Source organism: Puntigrus tetrazona, chromosome 16 (genome assembly GCF_018831695.1).
Source record: "Puntigrus tetrazona isolate hp1 chromosome 16, ASM1883169v1, whole genome shotgun sequence".
NCBI lineage: Eukaryota > Metazoa > Chordata > Actinopteri > Cypriniformes > Cyprinidae > Puntigrus > Puntigrus tetrazona.
This window is the reverse complement of record NC_056714.1, coordinates 8,958,098-8,984,305: the sequence shown is the minus strand read 5'-3', so window position 1 is coordinate 8,984,305 and position 26,208 is coordinate 8,958,098. Positions and strand designations below refer to the sequence as shown.

The following is a 26,208-nucleotide window of genomic DNA, read 5'->3' as shown; positions in this document are numbered from 1 at the left end:
GTGGTCATAACGTGACCGTGCAGTCTGAAGAAACAGGGATTCAATAACCGTTTGCACGTAACCGTTTTCCATTTCAGTTGATACATTTTCAAGGTTAGATCGGTGAGTGTAAAAAGCATTTGTATGGAAATTCTGTTTAGTGCATAGAATACAAGGAAACTGGTCCAGTGGAAAACTAGATTATGTATGGTAAACCTATAACTGAATAAAAATTGTGCAGTGTGTCAAAGAGTTTCCGGCTGTCACCTGAGGAAACATCTGCAATTTATTTAAAAAAAAAAATTTAAAACAATTTTTTATCTTATTATTATTTATTTTTTAAAGGGTATATGTAAATGCTTCAGGCTGGAGCATGCGTCCTTCTGAGGTGGTTAAAAATGCATCACTGATGCTTTAAAGCAAGGGTGTCTAGTGCTATTCCATGAGGGCCAAATGTTAGATTTTAGCTTCTACCATTTCCAACACGCTCGTCTATAAGTTTCCAGTGAGTCTGAAAAATGACTGTTTAGCTGGTTCAGGTGTGTTTTATTAACTTTGAAGCTAAACTTTGGAGGACAGTGGGCCGCCAGTAGAGGTTTGGACACCCCTACTCGAAAACCTTAAGCTGTAACAGTGCACTTTATACCCAATTTCACTCCTTGTATTGGATCTTATATGACATGATGACAAAAGAGCAACCGCTAAAATAAGAAGTTGCATTAAGAGCCGGGGTGGTGAAAACTTTTTAAATTTCGAAGATCAAAATTTAAAAAGACTTAATTTGAAGAAGACTTAATTTCCGGAAACATGCAACTCTGTTGCTTCCGGGCCAGTACTATATGGGGAAAAAAATTATTTCAACAAAATAAGAAATCTTTTAACATAATTATCCTGTTAATTTATAATCCTCTTAATGTGTTTTGTTTCCTTCTGGAGCATCAGTGAATGTTTAAACCTTTTTTTATTAGCTGTGTTTGAGTCCCTAAACTGTCCTCAGTGTGAAATGATGGATCTCAAAATCATACAGTCACTGTTGGAAAGGGCTCAAATATGCAAAAGGTGCTGGAAAACTGAGGAATCTAGAGAACATGGAGTGTTTTTCTAAAGAACAATGCTCAGTTAACTGTTCAGAACAAAAGAAGGGACTGAACAACTGTCACAACAAAAAAACAGTGATAAAACATCCAGGTTAACGCACAGTATTAAAGGTCCCATTTTGTACACCTTTTTGGAGTTTTATTTTAGGTGTTAATGTCCTTAAGAATATATATTTGTGGTATAAGTAACAAAAAACATCTCAATATGTTTTTACAGCTACTAGCTCTATCAAAAACAGGTTGATTTTGGCTTGTCTAATTACTACTCATGAGCCTCTCTTCTGATTGCCCTGTTTTTTTCTGAGTGACGCACGACCAGGCCAATCAAATGGAACAACGTCACAATTCTGTCACAGCACTAGCTGGATGCAAAACAAAGGGAAGACTGAGCAGGATCTTTTAAAACATCACTGATTCCGCTATGAGCTTAAAACATCTTGTAATGTTAGGTTCCAGTATCAACATAATACAGCCTCAAATTAGAAATATGATCGTATACCCGATGTTACTGCCTGACAAAAAAAAATAAAAAATACTATAATAAACTATAAAACGAGCAGACTGGACAAAAACGAACGTCAAAAATGCTCGAGTTTGCACACTTCTTATCAGAATAGGTTTAATAAAGTATTGTCTTTTGTTGTTATGTGCGCTTCTAAAGTTTTATTGCATCTCATGACTAAATGTCTGTTACATACGTGTGAAACAACTAACTGACGACTTATATAATCACGTGTTATTCAATATGCATTGTTGTAATTAGCTGGACTAGTGACTAGTTCTAATGTTAGCGCCAATAAAACTAACTAAAATGTTTGCCTGATGAAACTGTTACTCACAGTAACAATCCTGTCAGATCATCCATCCTTAAGTGTACAGTTCAGCCGATCTGGTTTTGTCTGTTAAATTCTCTGGGCGTGCAAAGCAGAAACAGTAGAGGTAATCTTTCCCTGTATGACGATGTAGAGGGAAGATACCAGATTGGGCCATCTGAACTTTTATTTTCTCAAAGGCGAAGCAGGATGCCAAGGGCTCTGTTTACACCTATCGCCATTTCTAGCTACTGGGGAACCATAGGCAGGCTATGGGAACTCATATTAATGTTAAAAAAATGCATAAAGTGAAATTTTCATGCCATGGGACCTTAAACAACCAGGGGTTCCCAAACTTTTGAGGGCGGTCATTTTAATTATTTTTTGTTTTTTTTTGTTTTTTGTCTTATTATATGTAAACCTTTTTTGTGTAAAATATCTCACTCAGGACAGTACTAAATTAAAATTAAATAAATAAAAATAAACATGCATTTTGTATAATCTCTTATTTAAGATTTTTCTCAGATTCTGCAAGGGGTGCCCAAACTTTTGCATCTGATCAAGACTTGACATTCTTTTTAAGTCATTTGTGCCTTTCTGACTAAGTTTCTCCACATCCCATTAATCTAAACTCTACTGGTACCCTTTTGTATTTTGTACAGGAGTGCGTGATGTGTAGACGTTCTGCTGTTTAATTCAGTAAGCACTGCTCTATCTTTGTGGCTGCCTCATCTAATGCTCTGCCATGACACTTTAGACAAACGTTCCTGGGTTAGCTTGACAGGCAAATGTAAGAAAACCTGTCTTCCGCCACACTAAAATTCATTCATGGTTTATGCAAAGCAAGAAGACTAAGACAGTAAAAAAAGTGTTCTTGCACAGGAAGATGATACTGTATGGTATGCATTGAAATGAATTTCACAACGTTTTTTCATTTATTCATGTACATTAATAGCTCTTGTTTCTTATGTTCGTCAAGATATAATCAACAGTTTTGGGGTTTTTTTCAAGGTGCAGTCTTTGCATCAGAGCAACGGCTTTTCTTGTTAAATGCCAATTTGCTGACCATAGTGACAAGCAGATGAGCAGAATTACCTACCACTGCACTACAATGTTTCTCTCTTTGTATTTTTTATTTTTTTTTTTCTTTAGTCTCTGGGCATTGTTTATGGCATACGTGTCCTTGTATGGTCGTGTGTTTCTCACAAGCGTCCTCTCCCCATTAGTTTACCAATCAGCCCTTTGGGGAATGCCCTTCCCCTCTCTGTGCCAGAGCTCTCCCCCCGTGGTGCTCTTATTTCCCGACCTTGCCCTTTTTCTGTTGTAGTCCTTTCTTGCCTCATTTTAGAGGCTTGGTTACCTCTATTCAACTAGCCACCAGATGGTATTCAAATTAGACCCCTTGCATGAAAGCAGAGTTTTTCCACGCTCTTGGGCTGGAGAGTGGGCGGGTTCACCCTGAAATAGTGACCCAGAGACCCCTGTCCTTCTCTTTCCGCTGTCTGTAAAGGAATCCAGAGACGAGGACTAACTCCATGGGTGCCTGGCCTGTGCAGCCCAACGAATTTTGTGTGTTTCTGGAAGAAACAAATCGAATGTGCTGCCTGGTTTTCAAAGAAATTATATTGAAGTGGTAACCACATAACTGCTGACAACCCGATGTTAGAGTTTAATTGGGTTTTTCTTCCCTGAATGATGATTACAGTGAAAAATGTGCTCGAGTTTCATGACATGCACATTAGTTTTACACTCTTCATATCTAAAAACCAATATTTCGCTTTCTAAATCTTGCAAATCTTCCCTTAAATCAAGTTTGGGAGAACTTGATGGCTCCAGCAAACTTTAACCTTGTTAAAATACTATTTCCTTTCCCTGTTTAATGTATTTTACGTAAGCAATTTGTTGATTTAAGAACTGGCTCTCTGCATAGCAAAGTTGTTTAAGTGACATTTAAGGGTCAATCAGTTTTGTGGGTTTGGAGCAGCATCCAAACGTATCTGTTTGTCCAATGGAAGATATACCAAGTATACAAACCTTAAAAAGCAGATGTTTTAGAAAGCTTAGCTTTTTTAATTTTTCTGACATTCAAAAGTGTTTTAAGCATCCTTTTATACTGTTGCTTTATTTGTGATTGACTTGATTTGGTCATTATTCAAATCTCATCGTTTATTCGTCATAATGTCAAAAAAAAAAACGACTTAAATACTGAAGCATACTTTTGAGCCTCCGCTGAAGTGCGTTCGCCTTCCCAAACCAAAGAGGCTTTTATACTTGTGTTCACCATTGTGCTATTCTTTGAAGTGACAAGGAGTAATTGTCCTCTAAAATCATCTGGAATCACCAGTGAGAAGTCGCCATTTGCTGGTACAAGACTTCTCACTTGATGAAGTTAATGCTTTAATAAGTTGAATGAATTATTTCTTTACAAACGGATTAAAATCGTAAAGTTTGAGTTTATTTCGTATCAAACATAAGACAACTTTAACTTTACATTAACTGTAATTGTACTGCCTTGGAAAAAAGGCCCCTGATGGAGTTTGAACGTCACATTAAACTGCTTCTGTTTAACACAAATGCCGGCTTCTAAAGTGAAAACAACGGTGAAGTCATATTTGCCACACTGACCCAAGCAGTTTGAGGACACGTTGAGTATAGAGGTACATCTCAAAAAATTTGAATATCGTGGAAAAACATTTTTTTGTAACTTATTTCAGCAAGTGAATCTTCTCTATATAAATTAGATTTATTACATAAGTCAAAATTCAGTATCTCAAAGTATTAGAATATTCATTTAAGTTACATTTTAAATGCAACCATATAATACTATAAAAATTCTGGGTATCTCTTGTTTTTTGAACCCACAATAATGGGGAAAACTGCTGACTTGTCAATGATAGAGAATACGAGCATTGACACCCTCCACAAAGAGTTTGTCACAGAAGGTCATTACTGAAAGGAGTGGCTGTTCACAGAGTGCTGTATCAAAGCATATTAAATGCAAAAATGCAAAAATCTGGTAGGAAAAGTTGAGCAACAGGGATGACCTCAAGCCAAATCAAACGCTTAAGCTTCACATGGAGTGGACTAAAGCTGGAGTCAGTGAATCAAAAGTCTTTGCGCTCATATAAAGAGCTACCAAGATACTTCTGAAACAGAAACAACATCAGAAGCATCTTAACTGGGCTAAGGAGAAAAATAACTGGACTGTTACTCAGTTGGCTCAGACGAGCTGAAGACTCAATAGTGCCTCAGCAGAGACACGGATTGATTGCTTCCATTTCACTCCTCACTGATGCTGGAGCTTGTGCTAAAGGAGCCCCAAACAAGTATTGAGTGCAGATATTAACATACCTTGAAGAACTTTTCTGATTGATTTTAGGAAATATGCTAATATTTAGAGATGCTGGGTTTTGGCTTTTATGAGTTGTAAGCTCATCAGAATTAAAAAATAAATAGTTTTTGGGGGGGTTTTACATATAATGAATCAAAAATATATAAATTTTCACTTTTTGAAATAACTTTGAAAAAATGTTGTTCACAATATTTACATTTTTTGAGATGTACCTGTAAATCTGCCTTGAGATTAGAAAAGATGGGCTACACTTGATGATTGTCTAGTTTTATCAATTAGTGGTTCCAGCTGTTGTTGTACTTCTGATTTTGAGTTAAATTGCAAGTATTTAAGGTTCACTTTCAGTTTAAGGAATTTAATGACATACCAATTGTCATTGCATCACACGATTTTCAAATTCGGTAATGCAGTGGGATTGTAACATTGACATCATAAAGCTGAAAGTCTGTTTATGTCCTGGTTTCCTCTCTTTTTCTAATTACCAAAGAATGTTTATAATCTGGTTCCAAAGTCTCATGGGAACCACTGACTCAGCACTACATTGCCTCGGTTCCTGCCACGATTGAGGAAAGTGTGTCTGAAGCTGCTGGAAACTATCACAACACCGCTTTTCATTCCTCAACGCTTCTTCATGCAGTGCAATACGCTGCTACAATCCGATTGTTGCGTATTCACATTTCTCATACTGTTCGTGTGGTTTCTTTTCACCGTTGAATGCAGCTTCCTGTCTACACTGAAGCTTTTCTTCCAAAACACTCGCTCATTTTGACTGCGGATTAGACTCTGGTTTTGTGAGGGTCTCTTTCAGAGCAGCTCTGACAGATGACCTATTGAAATCACTATAGAACTGTCTGCCTGTTGCCAGGGCAACACTAGCTCGCTTCTGCTTTTTATGCGTTCACGTGACTGACTGTTGACGTCATCGGGGAAGGGACGCTGCCAGAGTTTGGTCCACTCTTGACTGCATAGGGCTTCGTGGAATCTTGAGGACTTGTTGAATAGATTCATTTAGTCTTGGTGGTTTCTGCTAGCTGCCAGCATCATCCTCCTCATCGTTAGGCATAAATAGCCAGGTTATGGACTGTTGAAGGCAGTGGATAGCAGGGGAAAAATAAAATAGAAAAAGAGGTAAGTCATACTCCTTATATTTATTTTGTAGGTATGCCCAATGATATATTTTTTTTAGTTATTATTACAGTGTTACATCACAGAAGAGGTGCGATTTTATTGGTTCGGCTGTGCAAGATATCATTGTCATTATTTTCTTCACAGCTGTTGCATGCTCTCTCACTCCGTCACACGCTAACAGCGCACAGGGAGTCTATGAATAGGAGAAAGGATGTAGTTAAGCGTTCCCTTTCTATCATTCACTCCCCTGTATACAGATTGTCTCCTCCAGTGTTTCCCTGCTTTTCAGATCCTATCCATCTCTTGTTATCGGTTTGGTTTGTAGGCTGAATAAATTGGAGTGCAGTTATCACTACACCACCAGCTCTGAATTTTGTCTCATTGTCATAGCGGAAGCAGCTACATTAGAAAGCCTCGTGGGAAAGGATGAGAGATGAAGAAGCTGGCATAATCTATCCAAATTTTCCTTCTACTCTTCCCCAACTTTTCATTTTCACCTTCCCCCACACTTTCACTCCTCGCTTAACTCATGCATGTGGGTGAGCGAGTGCGTTAAGAATGCTCTCTCTGAGGAGACGCACTTGCACCGAATACCAGAATAGCCCCATCCCCCCTGTCGCAGTGAACGTGGGTGGAGGGTGATCTATGGCAGGAAGAAAACATTTATTGCTAATTGCTGGAGCTTTTCTGAAGGCTCAGCGGTTGGCTTTATTCAAAAATAGTTGCGCTATCGTTTCAAACCCAAGAAGAGCTCGTCAAGAGGCCTTTCTAGCAGTCTAAGGCAAAAAGAGCCTTTTCGCATCAGTTGAAAGGATCTTTGTATACATCACTAGCTGATTTACCAGCAGCTAATTTAATGTATCAGCCTACCTGAGGAGCAGACCCCGGCTTGACTCCTGTTGCGAGACATATGGGTTATTAGATGTTATCGGATCCCTGTAGTGATGTGGCAGTATTTCCTATACACACACTCGTGCGCACACACACGGCCTACTGGTAGTTCAGAAACACATGGCACCAAAGACAAACACACTCCTGCGTTGGAGGCCTGCTGGCTGTAGGGATGAGAGACACTGCTGGCAGCTTGTTGAGCACAGCCCACGTGTGTGGGAGGAGATTATCCTCGCCGCAACAACTGCTATTGTGTGTTATCAGCCCTGTCTGTTATTACAGTGTCTGTCTGTGTGTGTGTATGTGTGTGTGTGTGTGTGTGTGTGTGTGTGGTGTGTGTGTGTTGTGTGTATCTATTAAATGGCTTAAATACACAGAGTGCCAATTGAAGAAAAAAAAAATCATTATCAAGTGCTGTTTTAATAGCATTTTCAAAGTCAGTATCATTCTGATAAGCACTTAATGCAATGCCGTATGCATCTCAAACCTACGCTACTATAGTTTATTAAAGCACTCTTTCATTTTCGAGATCAACACTCAGTAGGCTAAAATCAATTTTTACATTTTAGGGCTCAGTGAAATAAGAGTTCACTTAGAAAGAAATATTGTCATTTACTCACCCATCCTTTAACAATTTAGCTCTCCTGTTATACACAAGATATTTTTTTGAGTGTGTGTGTGTCACACCAGACATGAAAATTCAGAACGGATGGGGTAAGCATTCATTTCAAACAGAAAACAAGATTATTTTGCTTGTTTCAAGTAAAAATTTACTTAATTTTGACTAGTTTTTTTTCTGAAAACGAGTTTCTGAAAACCTTCTTGATGTTAAGAATTTGTAGAATATTTTGGCTATAAATAAGACAAAATCTAAATTACAAAAGCATTTTTTGCAATGCATTTTCACAGACAAAAATTGTTTGTGGGGTATGTTGTAATACATTGTGAATTTCAACTGCTCAGTAGAGCAGCATTTGACAGCTTATAATAGCCACAGCCCTAATAGTTTCCCCCTTTGATTCCATAAAAAACCATAATGCAAAGTTGTGATCATAATCATGCAGAGGGTGTGTAGTTTGAAAAGTGTGTAACTGATGTTGGTGAATTGCACCAGTGTTATCTTCCACGTTTCAGTGCCGTTTTTAATCTGTTTCTCTTCCTAATCTTTCATATAGCTTTAACACATTCGAACTCGACTAAGTTCATTACGTTTTATTAGTCGTTATAATCTGCTTTGTTTCTCGATCAGAGCAATTTTGTCTTTGTTTTGGAGCACACTAGTTTACAGATAACCTTATTGCTAACATATTCATACTAAAAGCCAAACTTTCATTTTGAATTTAAGAATAAGGTTTCATTTGCAATAACCTGACCTATTGTTAACTTCAACTGATATTAAAAATGAACCTCAACCTAACCTAATCAGATCTTGATCCTGTCAGGTTTGGTAGCAGACCTCTTCTTGTTTTTTAAGCCCTACAATTAATTAGTGTTTAACGAGTCTTGTTGCCTGTGTGACAGGCTTTTTTTTCGCAACTGCTCACTGTTAAAATATAGCGTTTAACGATTGGTCATTTCTGCCATGCATATGTCTTGAGTAATATTGTTCTTATGCAACTCTCACGCAGAAGGTATTAAAAGAAGATAAGCTTATTTAAACTTACTGGGAAGTACAGGTTTTTTTTAGGTTGGACTGTTCGCATGCTCTGTAAGAAACTGGTTAGAAGCTCATTGTTCATTCTTAAAATGTGAAGTGGAGTGGCCAGGCCTAAAGCGGGGCTGGACTATTTAAAAGTCATCCAACATATTATAGAAGATCTGGTCACACAGGAGAAGATTTCTTTTTCTTTTTTTTTTTTTTATAAAGAGGTGTGAACTTGTAACCTAAGAAAGTTCCTCATATCTCTGTGCTATAGGTGTTATTTAGATAAAAGAGCAATAAATATGGGAGAAGTTTAGACCTAGTTTAGAGAAGTTAGAAGAATTGAAGGCTAATGTTTCTGCTAAGATCTTCTTTGGTTGTTTAAGGGATTATAGTGAATCTGACTACACTACATGGATCTTATATCACTACACTACATCTTATTTTATATCACATACATACACATAACTTCACATAGCTTCAATGAAATAAACGCCTTTTAAAATGGCCATAATGTTTCATAATCTGAACCAGCATGTCTGTGATTGGCTACAGTGCTCAACACTTCAGGATCAGGTAATGACAGCAGCTGTCATCTCACTTACACAATTATTTTCAGATTTGTTTGTGCAGCCATACAGTGAAGTGATATTAAATGCATAGACATGTCCACTGTTATGAGTTATCCTGATAAGCTGTGACTACTGACAAATATTTGATAACTGCATGCCAGAGAAGAGCCCTGTGTATATATATATATTTGCCATGCAAAAAAATCTTTATGGTTTATTCAAACTTTTCTCCAAACTGAGGGATTAGATTACTGTCATCAGATGCGTTTAATAGAATGGTCATATTTTACTGGCATTATAATGTTCCATTGATGTTGTAAGCAAACTTGTGGCAATATCTAATAAGAGGGGTGGGCAAAGAATTGTACGATATATTCATGCGCGTTTAGTCGGTAAAGCCGGTTCCTTGATTAGCCGTAAATCTCCATCGCCTGTTTTCTAATGGAGCGGCAGTTAATACATAGATCACTGATCAAGCTATGCAGTATCGTGTTCAGTATCACAGACGGTTTATTTACGAAAGACAGTGATGTACAGCTGTGTATTATCTGCCTTGCCCTATTACTAGGTATTGCCACAAGTTTGCTCACAATATTATTTTTGCCAGTTTTGCTACTCTGGAGTAGGTTTTTCCCACTCTCTTAAAATCATCTTTAAGTCGTATATATGTCATTTGCTTTTCTTTGGGTTGACGTGAACTTTGTTAGCATTTCTACTGTTTCCATTTCCATTCCTTTAAGTTTGCTGAAAGTGGGGGGAAAAAACTGCACTCTGTCAAATAGCTTAGATTTGCTCTCAGTTTGAAACAAATAGGAGTCATTTTTTGCCCTGTTTGTGTCCAGCTCATTCTCTGCAGGGCACCTCATGTCAGAAAATATCCTCCACCATGCTGAGAGCTGGACACAGCTGTTCTTGTTTTGTTATGCTCTTGAGTGTTGCACACTGCTTTTTTTTCCTCACATACATTTTGAACATTTCCTATAGATGTGCTTTAATTTATAGAAATGCTTAGATACAGCTTTAAACCTATTGTAATTTTTTTTTCTCTTATAGAGATATAGAGTGGCCTAGCTTAAAGAACTGAAATTATTAAATTACACCTTTGTCAATGCCTTATATCTGGCATTTCTCACATCAAATGCTTTGCCATTGCTAAAAATACTGTTCTCAGAAAACTTGGAAACGGGTATTGTTGCATTCCTCCTTTAGTTTGCACTATTTATGATGTGTTAGTTGGAAGTGTTAATAGTCATTCTGTTTGTTTCCTTGGCTCTCCTCTCTGTGGGAAACTTTTTTTTTTTCCTGCACTATTGTTTATTTGTTGGCACGCCAACATGAAATGCCTGTTATTATATTAGTCATTCTTTAGGCCGGTTCCTTGGTTTTAGTTCGCTCTTCTTATTTGCGGTCTCAGTCTTATTTTTCTGAGCTACAAGAAAACACATCTGACCTTGATCAATTATATAAATACTCATGGAAGGAAATACTGCCAGGTTCCTAGTTTAGACTGGTTGTGTGTAGTAATGGGTAATGAGGGCAAAGCCTGTACTGATGGACGGCACTCTGAGTCCTGCTTCCACTTTACATCCACGCAACTTCATGATTCTTCTGCATTCGTTTTTGCAGTTTTACCTGCATGTCATCTTTACAGGTTGTCCTGGTTCGTTTTTACAGACTATATTAATAAAGAGATCATTTAGGCTAGTGATTAGCTCCGCGCTAAACCTTTGCTCAATCAAATTGCATTTAGGATCTCTTTAGGTTATTTCGGTCATCAATTCTCATTATCCATTTTTCATTATAGAAACAGCTCATTTGAGTATGTAAAAAATCTTCTACGAGAGATAGTACTAGACAAAAATGAACCATGGGAAATTAACCTCTAATTCCTCTGCGGTGTGAGATAGGAACCGTGAATGATTTAAAAGGCAGGAAGAGTAAAGGTGGCTACATCAGTAAGGCTGTCATCACAACAGATCATTATTGTTTCCCTGGCAGTTCATGAAGAATAAAATGACTATGTGAGACTCAGGACATCTTTGCACTGAGGCCAAAAATAGGTCAGGATGTACTATGAAGCAAGAGATTGTTTTCACTGTTCATCAACAATGAAGACATTTAGAAGCATTTGTAGTGTCTGGGCAATGTGGATAAATCATTGTGATTTTTTTTTTTTTTTTTTTTTTTCTCCATATCTGTCGATTTATTGATAATTATCACAAATGTTAAATCTTTTCATTCAACTTTAACACAGCTTTGAGGCAAAAAATCTGGCTTAAGTGTTACTACAGTAAATCCATTGTAAATAACGGTGATTTATAGACTTAATCATTGCTCAGTATTTCTCCTGTATATCAGTTCTTTCTTCTGGCTTTAAATCAGTCATTTGCTGAATCCACTTTGTTGAATTCAAGCACTTAACACTGGCTCTCACAGCACCGTTTAGTGCTCACATGACTGAGACTCTTCGCGGAGCTTACTTTATTACCCATCATACATTGTGATATAGCCTAGTTCATTGGTCCGTTTGCTTGGATTGGTTTCTCACTACCACCTGACCTTAACCCAGAGTTCATTTTAAACTGAGCCGAGACCACCTCTTTCAGGGTAACCGTGATAGAGACAATAGTCCAAAATCTCTACTTGAAAAATTTCTACCATTTAATTTTCTACTGGTATATCATCCACCCCTATGCTGAAGTGCTTATTTGGTTTTTGCAAAAAGTCCTCATCCACTAATCAAGGACAACTGGAAAAGACCAAATAATGCAAGGCTAATATTTTGAAATTACGAGATGACTAGAGGCTGAAAGCAGCAAAGGTCAGTCTTTTAGAAAACGTTCAGCAAGAGCTTAATCAGATTGTTTTCTCTGTCACTAGCAGATTAGAAGAGGCAAAAATGATTGGACAGGGAGATAGCATGGAAGAGTCTGTACAGACAAAATTTCATAACACATTTTTTCAGCAACATGAAATGAAAGATATTTGGAGAATAAACCCTCTTAAATGTCTCTCTGCATAACCGTAGCAAAATTTTTAAACGAAAACACACTAGTGTAAATAAGAATTAGTTGAATAGAAATTAGTTATCGACGTGTTATTTGAACAAACATAGTTTTTCTGGTGAGCATGAGCAGAATGCATATTCATAGAGCATAATATTGAACTATGTGTCACACGGTGCAGTGACGACCAAGAAGAGTGAAACCTGAACACTGCAGAGCGAAGCGCTGCAGCATATATTTTCAGCAGCCAAAAATGAAGTGCATTCCTAGTTAATGGACAAAATGATTCTTTGGGGCACATAATTTGCCTCTGTTATTTTTTATTTTTGTATTTGAGTTACTCAGGTAATCATTTCAGCCCTCCCCACACCTAACTCTAACTGATAAACACTCGTCATTATTTTCCTTTATTTTTTTGTTGTTTTTATAATAAATGCCTTACTGAGATTTGATGTGAAGGGAGAAGAATGAGTTTTGCAAAAGATGGATTTAAACTCACAGACAAAATATTATGCGCTGTACTCTCTATGCTGTTGCTTCTATTGTTCATCAGGCATTTTGCAATATACACCAACACGATGGTGGGCGGAGTTAGTGTATATGGCCTCTGCCAAGAAAGCATAAATATTCACTCCATTATATTAAATACACATCTAATATTCATTATTTAATCTGAACTGAAATTAGTAAAAACCGTTTTAAATGCTTGTCAGCCAAGATCCAGCTAGGATATATTTGTACTCTGCTGAGGAAGTGGTAGATTGAGGTGTGACTAAGGCTAAGCAACGATCTGCCCCAATTGTCTTTTCCCAAACATTTTACTTGGCTAATGATTTAAAGATTACGCCCGCTTGCTTGCGCTGGATCACAAACAAAGCAAACTATCGGTAGGAACGGTCAGATATTTAGTTTTCCCCGTGCACCGCTATCGTTGGACAATTATTATCTTCTCTCCAAATGGATGAAATCCAGATATTTAAGGAAATCCGATTAGAGCAGCAGTGTTCCGTCTAGAGATGCAAACATCTGTAGTCTCATTGATTTATTGTTTTCTTTTTGCTAACCAATGCTGCATGGAGTGTCTGTTTCCATAGCAACATGGCAAGAGGTCACAGAGAGATTCATTATTGTACACGAAGACAGCATTGCTAACTGCGTTGTAATTAAGCCCCAGTCTGTCCTCTGTGTTTAAATTGATGCTCAATCTAATCAGGAGGGTTAATGCTGGATACTTAATACATGCCTGTCAGCCATGACACCTCTTAGCTGAGAACTATTTCTCGGCGCATGACATAAAAATAATGTTGCGAATGTGGTTCGTAGCTAATGCAGTGTGACCTCAGCATCTGCTTTCCTTGTCAATTCGCAGCCGAAGATGGATTAAACGCGCGTGACACGATGAATATTCAGTTGCAGAGACACAATCGACCGTTTCAGTCTTGTGTCACATGAGAGAGTTTCAGAACACAGAGTCCAAACAAGAAGCCCTTGAGTTGTTGTTCTGTGTTTACCGCTAATGGCCTCTATCATTAGACCGAATGGCCAGGTTCCTGGGCAGACACGCTGTGATTCAATAGGGAATTTGGTTCTTGTCTGCTGTTATATGTAGTTAAAGAACAAATTGGCTGTTCTCATTCTGTCCTCATCTGATTTCAGTCTTTCCATTTACTTTTAATCTTGTTCTGTGTTCAGTGTTTAAACAGCATGAAGTACAAATATTATATGTCAAATGAAGAAGGTGTGTCTGGGTTTTGCTTGAAGGGGTTAATGATGTATTTTACAAAGCATGCTTTGTTCCCTGACGTAAATGTCAGTACTTGGAATTTATTTCTGGTTCTCAATACTGTGAAATTCATTATTATAATATTATTAATATATATTTGATATCTGTATATAGAACAATACATTTGTTCAAAATAACTTTCACCATATTATAGTTTATGATATACTTTTTTTTGTTTTTTTAAATGTAATTGACTCGTGTGGTATTACTCAGGTCTTCAGTGTCTTGTGATCAATAAATAATTCTAGTATGCTGATTTAGTGCTCAAGCAACATTTTATATCACACTTGAAAAATGATTATGCTGCAGAACAATCACTGAAGCACGGAAACTGATACATTTTTTGATTTGTTTTTGCAAAAGTCTTTCTGTTTTGAGTCACTTTTAAATCGGAATGCAGAAATAAGGTACTTTGAAAAAATCTTTCTTACATGTAAAATTATCAGACAATATTATGCATGTAATTGTGTTCCCAAGTAGTAGGTTTAATAAAATCAATAAAGTACAAGCGCTATATGTATATCTATATATAGATATATAGATATAGTGCTTGTGCTGTAGTACATCCGCCAGGTGAGAGGCATAATCCTTATTATTATTTTATCATTTATTTCATTATCTGTCCTTATACTGGCAGTAGAGTGTTTACCAAGCCAGATCGCTTCAAGTACATATTTATCCAACTATTAACAAAAGTATTTCTAAATGAATACAACAAAACATTTTCTTGTGACATTATGTGAAACTATAAAGAACTGCACCTTTTATACAGTGTGTTATAGAAATCACAAGAAAATCACATAATAACTGTATCCTATTGTAATCGTGTGTTTATTATAATCTGTAGTGGTTGTTGTCATGATTATTTCTGCTGTCTAAAAGCCTTAACGTGTATGCTTTTTTTGTTTAGTTTTTTTTATTTGTGATATTACGGCCACCTCCTCTCCGTTCTTAAATATCCAGGTCTGTTTTAATTTTTAGTTTTCTATATGCACTTTGGGCAGCCGCAGCACATTATGAAGTAATCTTTCTGAAGTCTATTCACATACCGGCCACTGAATTAAAGAAAAATGATGTCAGGTTTCTTTCACACTGGTTTCAAGGTGAAGATTTCCTGTATTCTGTCCATCAATTCTACCGTGGTGGGGAGTATGTTTTAGTGTGTGAACGCGTTACAGCAAAACTTTACACGAAACCAGTTAAGACAGGATGTAGTGTACTTCTGTGGTTCATTCAGAAAAGCTGTGTCAGATCTTTAAGTGCCCTTAAGTTTGAAGAGCTACGCTCTAGTTCTAATCAACCTGTGAGTACTATCTCCTCTTCTGCCCTAACCTTCAACTCTCAGCTCTAGTGCATATGATTCATTCAGCTCATTTAAAGCTATTTACATGTTACGCTGTGACTCTTGTATACAATACATTCACAGGGCTGGGGGTTGTATGTATGCGTCTGAGCGTTTGCCTGCAGTTTTAGTAAAACAGTTGTCTGATTAGTACAAAGATCCATGACCCAACTGAGAAACGGGAGTCACTTCCTGCATACAGACGCATCAGATGTCATGTACCAGCTGATCCTCTCCAGACCTTCCGGCCTGAATGAAGCCTCTGCAGCTGGGGACTGTGAATGACCTAATACATGGACTCATTTTTCAGTTTTGTTTTTGCCATTTTTATGGATGGCTAGACATTAATATCTAGATATGTTTTGCACTCATTTTAGATTTATCATAGTTTTTTTTGTTGGTTTTGTTTTGACATGTTTCTACGTATATTCTACTTATATTCCTGAAATGTCTAGTTAGCTGTTGCACCTTTATTTTTAGAAGAAGTTCCTTAAGACTTTTTAGATATGGAGGTGGGCGGCTTTTTGAAATTTATAAATGAAACATTTATAAGACCTCAGTGTTTATATCTGGTCATTATGATAATGCAGCTGCTATGCAAAATGAATTGAAACATTTGTGTATGACCTCAGTTTTGTTCTGAATTGCTGCTCAGATTCTGATGAGTACATCACAGGCAAAACACATTTCGGTCCGAACACATTTCACTGAATTGGAACATTTCAAAGCCAGTGGTTTTCATGCCTTGATACCATAAATATTTGCTTGAATAGGTACTGTGGGAAATCAAAGTCATGCCCCATTCACGCATACAGTGATTTTACCGCTGCTGGTCAGTGAGTCACTGTATTGTTGGTAGGGCTGCACCATATATCGCATGCAGTATATCATGCAGCCTTAATTATTGGTTGCTGTGGGTGTTTCTGATGCTAAATGTCACCGGTGGGATTCACAACTGGACATAGCTTGTGGAAAAACACAAATAGCCAGATATGCATATTGTTAAAGTCATATTTTAGCATTTTATTTTCTATTTAAATTTATACACGTGATATGCTTATCAATTTTGAAATATCACTACATGTGGGCAGAAATGTAATCTATCATTATCAGATGTTACTAGATTCAATTTGTTGCTACTCACTGGCATAGTTGAAGTTAAACCTCTGAACTTGCATCACTGGACATGCTTGACATTTAAGGTCCTTGCACAGTCTGAAGTGTTTGTATGCGTTTCATTGTTTGTCTTTTTTCTCTGTAATTCTCTGTAAACCATCCTTTCCTATCAAAATGCTTGCAAAAATACAGAAAATCCAACTTGGATCCAACTTATGTTTATGACAGCTGAAAGTTTCAGAGGCACTAACACAACGTGAGGTCGTTTTTGTTTTTTAACATGCAAAAATTTGGGACTCCTTTAGCCAAAAACTCACATTACTGTAAATCACAGCTCTCATTGCAAATGACATAGCGTCACTAGAGTGTATGGCTTTACTTCACTTCATTTGTTTTTCCCAGCTAAGGTCTAGGATTTTTCCGTTTCAGAGCTGGTTGTTTGGTGCTAGAGTCTGTTCTCTAATTAGATATGCCTTTCCCTTTTATCGAGATTATATGTATTTAATTGACACGGGCAAGTTTGTTTGGAATAAATCTGCTAGCTTAAAAATCTTCAGCGTTGTCTTTATAGATGTAGCTCGGGGAAGTATAAATGATATAGTATGAACAAAAGTCAAAGATGTTTTACTGATATTTCGCATAAAGGATGACGGCAGCATAAGGTAACCCATGAACTGAACTTTCATTTATTTTGTCTCTTTCTGATCTTTTATCAGTGCTGTCTCGTGAAACGAAACCATGGGGAAGCAGAACAGCAAGCTCCGCCCTGAGGTGATGCAGGACCTGCTGGAAAGCACAGACTTTACGGAGCATGAAATCCAGGAATGGTACAAGGGCTTTCTACGGGACTGTCCCAGCGGCAACCTCTCCATGGAGGAGTTTAAGAAAATCTACGGAAACTTCTTTCCTTACGGAGATGCCTCAAAGTTTGCCGAGCACGTGTTCCGTACTTTTGACGCGAATGGCGATGGCACGATAGACTTTCGGGAGTTCATCATTGCGCTGAGCGTCACGTCACGAGGGAAGCTGGAACAGAAGCTCAAGTGGGCGTTTAGCATGTACGATTTGGATGGAAACGGATACATCAGCAAAGCAGAGATGCTGGAGATTGTGCAGGTATGTCAGGCTTCCTAAAGCTTTTATGAATTAACCTAATATTGGCGCTGTTTGAATGCTTTTCTAATCATCATAATGACTGCTGAGGTCTGAAATAGAATCAGATATCACCTCAGGAGACACAAAAGAGAACCCAACCCAGGACTGCTACCCAATTTTCACATCGCATATGTTGTTATTTCTCACTTGCGTTAACAGCAAGGATAGCCGTGGTGTTAGACTGTCAGGAAGCTCCATACTGTAAAGAGAGCTCAAGTCTTATTTCTGTCCGTGATAAACAGGCTCTCGTCAAAGTGGATTCCTTCGCACGGTTATTTATGTTTGCTGTCATTGCAACTGCCCTGATTTATCTTCGCAGATTTGCTAAGAAAAGTCATTTTAGCAACAGGCGATTTCTCAAATCTTGAGGCCAAACCGAAAAGTTTGCTGCTATATTTTACATCTGGGGTGAGAACCAGAAGGGCGCAAGTGACGTTTTGGGTAAAATAGAGATATCAACTCTTGATAAGCTCTTTCTACTGGCAAAAGTATACCGTCAGCCATGAGTGTAGTTTTGGCCCTACTGTAAAATTTCTGTTTTCTTTCCCACTCGATTTGTACTATAAAGGTTTAACTATAATGTAGAGTAAAGGAAAATACTATACCCACAAATGATATTTAATATAACGGTGGTTTAGTTGACGCATTTCCACCAAGTATAAAAATGTAATTCGTTTCCGTTTCGGCGAGCATAAAGAATGAGGCCTTCACCTCTCAGGTCTTGATTGTTTTATTTTGATGGATGGTTTACCTCCATCCCTGGCAGGCCGAGGTAAATCTAATGATGCACCTGAATGATTAATAGGCAAATAGTGTATTAAAGAGATGTTTACTGGCTGCAGGTCTGTAATAGAGCACATCTGTGAAGAGAAGGCTCAATAAATCTTAACCGAATAGCACTTGACAACACGCACTTTTCCGCGTAATGTTATGGAAGTAAAAGTATAAATTCAAACTAAGTGTATATGAGGAAATGTAAAGAATAGGATGAAAGACATCTGCTATCAGCGGTTCAATCTGCATTTTATGAAGCAACAGGAATACTTTTTGTGCGCAAAGAAAATAAAAATAGCAACTTTATTCAACGTTTCGTCATCTCTGTCTCTCCACATCACCGTAGCGCCATTTTGGGGTAATTGATTAAAGTTCATTTTGAGGTATAACTTTTATAACTCTGGAATAACTCTTTTTAAGCTATTCTTTTGTTAGTTTGCTTTTGACGCTTCAGACTTAGACTGCACAAGTAATTTTGTGCAAATTCAACAAAACCATCTGTTAGCTAGCCAGATGGTGCGATCAACAAAATTTGAGTGTGTATCGTATTACTGATTGTAATTTTACACAAATAATTTCAATAAAAATTGTTGTACAAAATCAATGAATGTAAGATTATAGTACCTAATGGCAGCAACGGTTTTTGTTTTAAAAGTACTTATAATTATAATAATTTGTTTTTGTTATCTCCATTTATGCACACAAATAATGCATTATCTGTTGCCTTCTTCAAGATCGTCACATTGGACATATTTCTGCATATTTCTGTGCTCTCAGCCATGTAGTAACCACTGTACTGTATGGTAATCACTAGATTATCAATGGTTCTCATTTTCACTTATACCTTTGATAATAAAGTCTGTGCAGTGTTGATTCAGACAGAGGCATTAATAGGAGGAGAGAGCAACTCAACTCTGTTAAGGATGTAGCAGTCATTCTGTATATATCAGATTTAGGCTTTTAATGAAGGAAACCTTTTGTGTGTCATCTCCCTCAGGCGATTTATAAGATGGTGTCATCAGTGATGAAGATGCCAGAGGATGAGTCCACACCTGAGAAGAGAACAGAAAAGATCTTCAGACAAATGGACACCAACCGAGATGGTAAACACTTTTGGGACCCTATATCAAGAAACCGCTTCAGCGGTCATATATGAACAAGTGGTCTTTGAGGGCACAATTATATTGTATTATGTCGCTACATTACTTTTATGCATTTTAAACATCATGCCATCAAACGCATCGTGCCGTTATAAAGAAGTTTGCAGGTCTCAGGTTATTGAATGGTTTGAAGAGCCACGGGACTGTCTGCTTCAGGGTGAAAGGGGTCTGCATGAAATTGATCATCAAAAAGCACACACATGGGAGTATACAGAAAACAGTGAGGTTTTTATGGTCAGATGAACTTTTGCATTTCCTGCTCTCTCGTGGCTGGAGTCACAAGGGACGGAGGCTGTGTGCATGTTTGTGTATTTGTGGTATCAGATGCAGCGTAGCCTACTTCACTGAGCACAGCGAGGAATTGAGGAACGAACACAAATGCACAATTTGGATCAAATAAAAGCACGCAGTCTAAACATGGAACGCTGTGACCTGTGACTTAGAGGACCTGTTCTCGTGCCGTTCGATCGCTCTTAACAGGGTAACAGTTTCAGGACACTAAACAAATATCAGGATTCCTTCGGTGAATGCTGAGAGACGACAGTGCCACCTACTGACTCTGAAGAGCTTCAGCCACTGCATGTTTTTAGGGATGTCCCTCCCTGTAATAAACCAAATCTACACAATTCTATTTCTGCTGTAATTAAACGGCACACTTGAATAGTTTGAAATCCTACATGTGAATTTAGGCATCACAAATCAAAAATACGCTGCGTGAAAAGGTATGTTATTAGATTAAAGATTATATTTAATATTCTTGTTATTATTATTAAATCATTAGTGTTTTTAAGTGATTGTACTGTACTAAACGTCATATACCAAATTAAAATTCTACTATTTCTGTTGCAGGACCTTTAGAATAGAAATCCTATACGTGAATATAGGCATCACAAATCATAAACATGCAAATAGATATTATTAGATTGTATTTAACGTTCTTGTTGTTATTATTCAGTCTTGTTTTAAATTGAAGTAAACATTTGATTAAAAACAAAGCAAATCTGAATGTAAAAGAACATGTACAATTTTGCTTAACTTCTACGCCCTTTTTTAACCTGAAGACCCGGAGGCTTTTTTGATTTAATAGAAGCATTAAAACCTTTTCCACTGTTTCCGTAACATTTAAACAAGTTGATTCAGATTCTAACACGATGAGCCGGATATCGGAAAACTAGCCATCATTTTTCTTTTGTAAATAATCCGATTTTCTGAGCGCCTGTGTCCTCTCTTGTTTTATTCTAGGAAAACTGTCTCTGGAGGAGTTCATCAAAGGGGCGAAGAGCGACCCGTCCATTGTGCGTCTGCTACAGTGCGACCCCAGCAGCGCGGGACAGTTCTGAGATCAGCGTCTCGTGCTTCAACCTTTTATTTATTTATGGGTTTTAAGTTAGTTTTTGATATAGTCGCTCCTTCCACTCGCAGGGAAATGATGGAGGGTCAGGTTTTTTTTTCCAGAGTAGGGCATCTGGGTCTCATCAGATTGAGCTTGGCCAGATATAGAAACACACACACACACACACACACACAGTTATTGGCCGTGTTATCTCTGTAGGGAGCCGCGCCGGGCCTGCAAGAGGCCTGTGATGGAGTGAATTAGGGTAACTAGAGCATTTATCTGAGCTCGAATCACTTCCTGATTAGAAAAGAGGGTTCGTGTCAAAGTACGTACGTAGTCAGTTTTGTTCTTATTTTCTCTGGGTTTTAGATGAGGCTGTTTAAGCTCGACTAAAACAGGAATATAAAGTGCACTCGGTAAAATTCTCTACTTTTTTTTTTTTTAATTGAAAAAAATATCTGATGCCCGAGTCAATAGCGTGTTAACACCTCAGCCTTAGCGATTTAAATATTGGGTTATTTTGTACTTTATTTAGACTGTGTAGTTTCTCTCAGTTCATAGTTTGGCCAGCATTATTATTGTCAGATCGCAGTATTATTATTATTATTATTATTATTATTATTATTATTATCCAGCGGGACCAAGAAATCAGGCATTCAGATTTTCCAATCGTATGAATCCCCACGCCGTGCTTCGTCTAAAGAGCCTTATCACTTAGTGCTGGAAGCGCACATCCAATTTTGTGTGAATTATTAGTTTGGTTATAGTCGGGACAGTCTAGGTTTAAAAGACACGAAATGAACTGCGTTCTCTTTTACCAGTTTTCTAATGTTTATACTCTAGTAACCGTAGGCTTGTATATAAATCTGAAATATCGGACACGCATGCAAATCTGTACTCAGAGTTCCATCTTAGGATGCAGCGATCGGTTTTATTGACATTTTTAGCAAACGCATGTAACCACGTTTATCTGCATTTGTGGACAGGAGAGTATTTGTGTAGTGTGTATGCATGTGGTGTGTGTGTGTGTGTGTGTGTGTGTGTGTGTGTGTGTGTGTTAATATCAGTTCCAGCCCTGTTTGCTCATCCTGGTTCTAGATGTTGTGATGCATCGTTCGCAGAACATTTTCGTTATTGAAGAAGAACTAAAGCTTTATTGATTCAAAGCTAATATGATTTTAAAATCACATTTATCTGCTAGAAACTCTGGATCGTACACATGAGCATCGTCGAGTTACTGAACTGCCTTATACACACTCAAGTGTTTCTGTGGGTGAGTGATTTTTATATGGCTTTGTTCCCATTTTTTAATCGAGCTTCAATTGCAGCGCATTCGCTTCGATCATCCATCTGTTGAAGAGCCGAGCTCAATGTTCTTCCCGTTCACCCCTTTAATGGATCGTGTAGTTACGTTGACGGCCTTTCGCTTAATATATATTAATCTGTCATTACCGAGTCAGACGCTCGTTTCAAAATAACATCAGGAGCGTAAGAGGAAATAGGACCAATGGCTTTTCAAATGCCCCTTGCATTCACGTTGCATTCCATTTCACTTGCGGAACGAATTGAACAATAGGTAGAGAGCATTTATTCAGACTCCTAATAGTTCCCGCGTCAACCTGTGCCCGCCGCTTCTACCGATGTTCAATGTTTTCAGATGTCCTCGTCGACGTCAAATGCCTCACCACAGTGCATTCGGTTCTGCTATACTGTCAATGAATGTTTTTATTGTTTTTATTTGACTTGTTGAACAACTGCTGTTTTTGTAAAAAAAAAAAATATATAGAAAAGTGGCAGATCAAACTGCTCTGTAATTTCATGTCTTATGCATATTTTATGTAGGTTTTTTTTTGTTTTGGTTTTTTTTTTACATCTGACGTAACATTTCTGTATCACGGTTATATCATGTGGTCAGGTGCCAAAAATATGAAAGCAGTATTGTATAAATTTATACTGTACAATTGTTATTTGTCAAACAAATTGTTTGTAATTGTTGCATTTTGTAGATTTTGTATGGTAATCTGTATTTTGTGACTGTAGATTTGAGACATAGAGATTTGTTTTGGTTATCATATTGAGCAGAAATTAAATCTTGAGAGAACAAAGTATGTTGTTGCGTCGCGTTCGTTAACTTTTAGGATATTTTTCCCACAAGGAGGCGGCTACTGTGGGAAAAACTCCCTCGGAACGCGTTGAAATGCAGCAGTACCGACTTCGGCCACAAGATGGCAGGTTACTTCTGCGTCTGCGTCGAATTGTTTGTTTACATGCTTGAGTTCAGGCACGAAACCGGAATGAATGAAAGCCCGGTTTTGAAGGTCCTGCCCAGCCCAGGGGCTTCAGTGAGGAAATCTTACACACGTCTATCACTCTCGGTGGTACTCCGGGCAACTCTATATCACTGCCATTGTAGTGCTGTAAGATTAGATCGGCGGTAAAACAAATCCGAGATTTCCACTGCTACCCACCACGTGAGAAGCGTTCCTTAAAAGTATAACCTTTGTGTGAGCAGACCATTGAAGTGCTTTATATTTACACTTGTACACGAAAAAAAACTAGGGTTTACTTTGAAATTGAATTGAAATAATTGGTAGAAGAACAATTATAATTAATTGGCAAGTAACACATTTAAACAATCAATTAAAAGCTGAAAGTAGTCAAATTTTTATTTATTTTTTTAAGAAACAAATACACAAAGGTATGTATACAATAAACGAATAAAAAGTAGTGTCAAACGATTAATCGCATCAAATGTGTACATTTCTGTATTAAACAGTTTCCATGCATATATTTATATTCCTATATTTTGTATTATATATATATACATGTATTTAACACATAAATATATACATGCATGTGTTTATATACATAATGGGACGATAATGTGGGTCATTTTAGCTAATTACAATGAGCATACATTTAAAAATGAGCTCTCAATTTTTCGTTATCTGAGTAAATGCATTTAAATTAATATTAACGTTTTAACTAAATGCGCACTGCCTTTCTCTAATCCTCGCGACACTTCTGAGCATTTCCGTTTCCGGGTATCCCCCGGAAACGTCACCAGTGTTGGGTAGGTTACTTTCAAGAAGTAATTAATTACATTTGCATTACTTTACTGGTCTAAAAAGTAATTTAGTTACTCGGTAAGTAATTATGCAAATCGCTAAAGCCTAAATACGTCTAAGGCCAGTTCTGTCTTATTCCTCACAGCAGGTCTTTCAAAAATAATGAAAATTAGATTAATGTTATTTTATTTATTAATAGGGTGTTCTTTTTTGCATCTAGGTAGGCCTACCTCCCTTTAGTTTCCTATAGATTAGATAATATTCATTTTCGACCTGAATGTGTTCATTTAAAAGTCTTCGGCTTCAAAAGCTTTCAGATAGGCTACGAAAGACTCCCTCGCCTTCATATGGATTGTATAATTAGATTATTAAATACGCCCCCAGCTTTTAATGCATTGCCTTCTTGAGCAGCAGTAGATGTTTTCACCTTATATTACAGTTATATATTATATTATGTAGTGAAAAGATTGATCTGAAAATCATACGGTCAATGTTGCAAAGGGTGCATGCAGTTGAACTGCTCAGGACCAACAAGACACTCGTGAACGACTATCATACGACAGAAAAGACAGTTGTGGGTCAACCAGAAAATGACACACGGTATTAAAATTCAAGGGTGTGTAAACTTATGAACGGGGGATTTTATTAATTCAGTTATTATTTTGTCTGAAATATTTGTGATGAGAAATAGCTTACTCGGGACAGTATTAAACAATGCAATTTTCCTGACTCCTCTTATTTTGTTAAAATGATTAACATTTTGCATATTCTCCAAGGGGTATGTAAATTATGAGCACAACTGTGTGTGTGTGTGTGTGTGTGTATATATATATATATATATATATATATATATATATATATATATATATATACATACAGTGTACACACACACACAGTGCACAAATAAACAATAACTTTTGGATGTGATTAATCACGATTAGTTGTTTGACAGCACTAATAAAAAGTAAAAAGCAAAAATACATCTTTTATGTATTTATTATATAGTTATTTAGTGTACAGAGCCTGATACCGTGTTGTTGAGAGGTTTTCTAGTTTCTGTAGCAGTAGATCGGGGCGGGCCTTGTTCTCATGCTCAGGCAAGAGATGACATCATGTGAATCATATGAGTCAGCAGGATTAGTCCTGAATTGCTCACTGATATTTTCCCATCGTATTACATTTAACGTTATACATTTAAGGGCATTTGCGACCATAACTGCATTGGAAATATTTTCTTCATTAGAATTTTTTTAATTGCTAGACACCCAACATAAGAGGTTATCAGAGGACAACTTTTTACAGAGTTCTGAGGCTTTATTGGATTGGTACAACTGGTAAAATGTGTCAATTCAGTGTGTGTGTGTGTGTGTGTGTTATCTATGAACTACTGTCACATTTTGCTAACAATGCAGAATCGTTACCTGTCAGACAAGTAGAAGCTGAAGCCCTTCTCCAGGTCAAAACAGGTTATTTTTCTTTTGAGTACTCAGGCATGCCACACCTCTTGTGAAATGTCCCATGAAGTCTGATAAGGATGCGAATCAAGTAGAACTGAATGTTTTTGTGTTTGTTTGTTTTTTTTTTAATCATGACAGAACAAGACAAGCAATTTAATATTACAAATACGGACTAAAAATGTGTAGACACCCAACTGTCTCCGCCTCTGTCTCTGTTGGTCTTTATGTTTGAGCAAATAATGAAATATTATTTTTCTGCACTCATGTGTCATTTTCTGTTCCCATGACTGATAACTGCAAATGAATTTCACCTGAACTGACCAATAAATAATCTTGTTGAAGCATGTCATCTTCATTACCGATCTTTCACAAATTATGTTTACTTTCTATAAAGATGTATATATATATATATATATATATATATATATATATATATATATATATATATATATATATATATATATATATATATATTTTTTTTTTTTTATTTTTTTTTTTGGATATGGTATATGGTTTGCTCATTAAAAGCACAACTGGTA

The 26,208-nt window shown here is 37.1% G+C and overlaps 1 protein-coding gene and 1 long non-coding RNA gene across 5 annotated transcripts in view; one reads left to right on the top strand and one right to left on the bottom strand.

Annotated features, from left to right (window-relative positions):
- Nucleotides 1–23,252, top strand: part of ncalda (neurocalcin delta a) — a 35,933-nt gene extending 12,681 nt beyond the window's left edge. For 3 of the 4 annotated variants that reach the window (XM_043260904.1, XM_043260907.1, XM_043260905.1), the window contains 3 exons: nucleotides 17,436–17,835; nucleotides 19,646–19,751; nucleotides 21,051–23,252. In XM_043260904.1, the coding sequence (XP_043116839.1) occupies nucleotides 17,458–17,835; nucleotides 19,646–19,751; nucleotides 21,051–21,148 (582 nt within the window). In that variant the 5' untranslated portion in view covers nucleotides 17,436–17,457 and the 3' untranslated portion in view covers nucleotides 21,149–23,252. Of the gene's footprint in view, nucleotides 1–6,229; nucleotides 6,369–17,435; nucleotides 17,836–19,645; nucleotides 19,752–21,050 lie in introns of those variants that run through there. The other variant, XM_043260906.1, reaches the window with a different exon arrangement.
- LOC122360366 lies at nucleotides 3,538–7,441 on the bottom strand. The gene is made up of 2 exons (XR_006252801.1): nucleotides 7,239–7,441; nucleotides 3,538–6,321 (listed from the first exon to the last, which is right to left on the bottom strand). It is a non-coding gene; the product is annotated as an uncharacterized LOC122360366 (long non-coding RNA).
- Nucleotides 23,253–26,208: the final 2,956 nt, after the last annotated feature.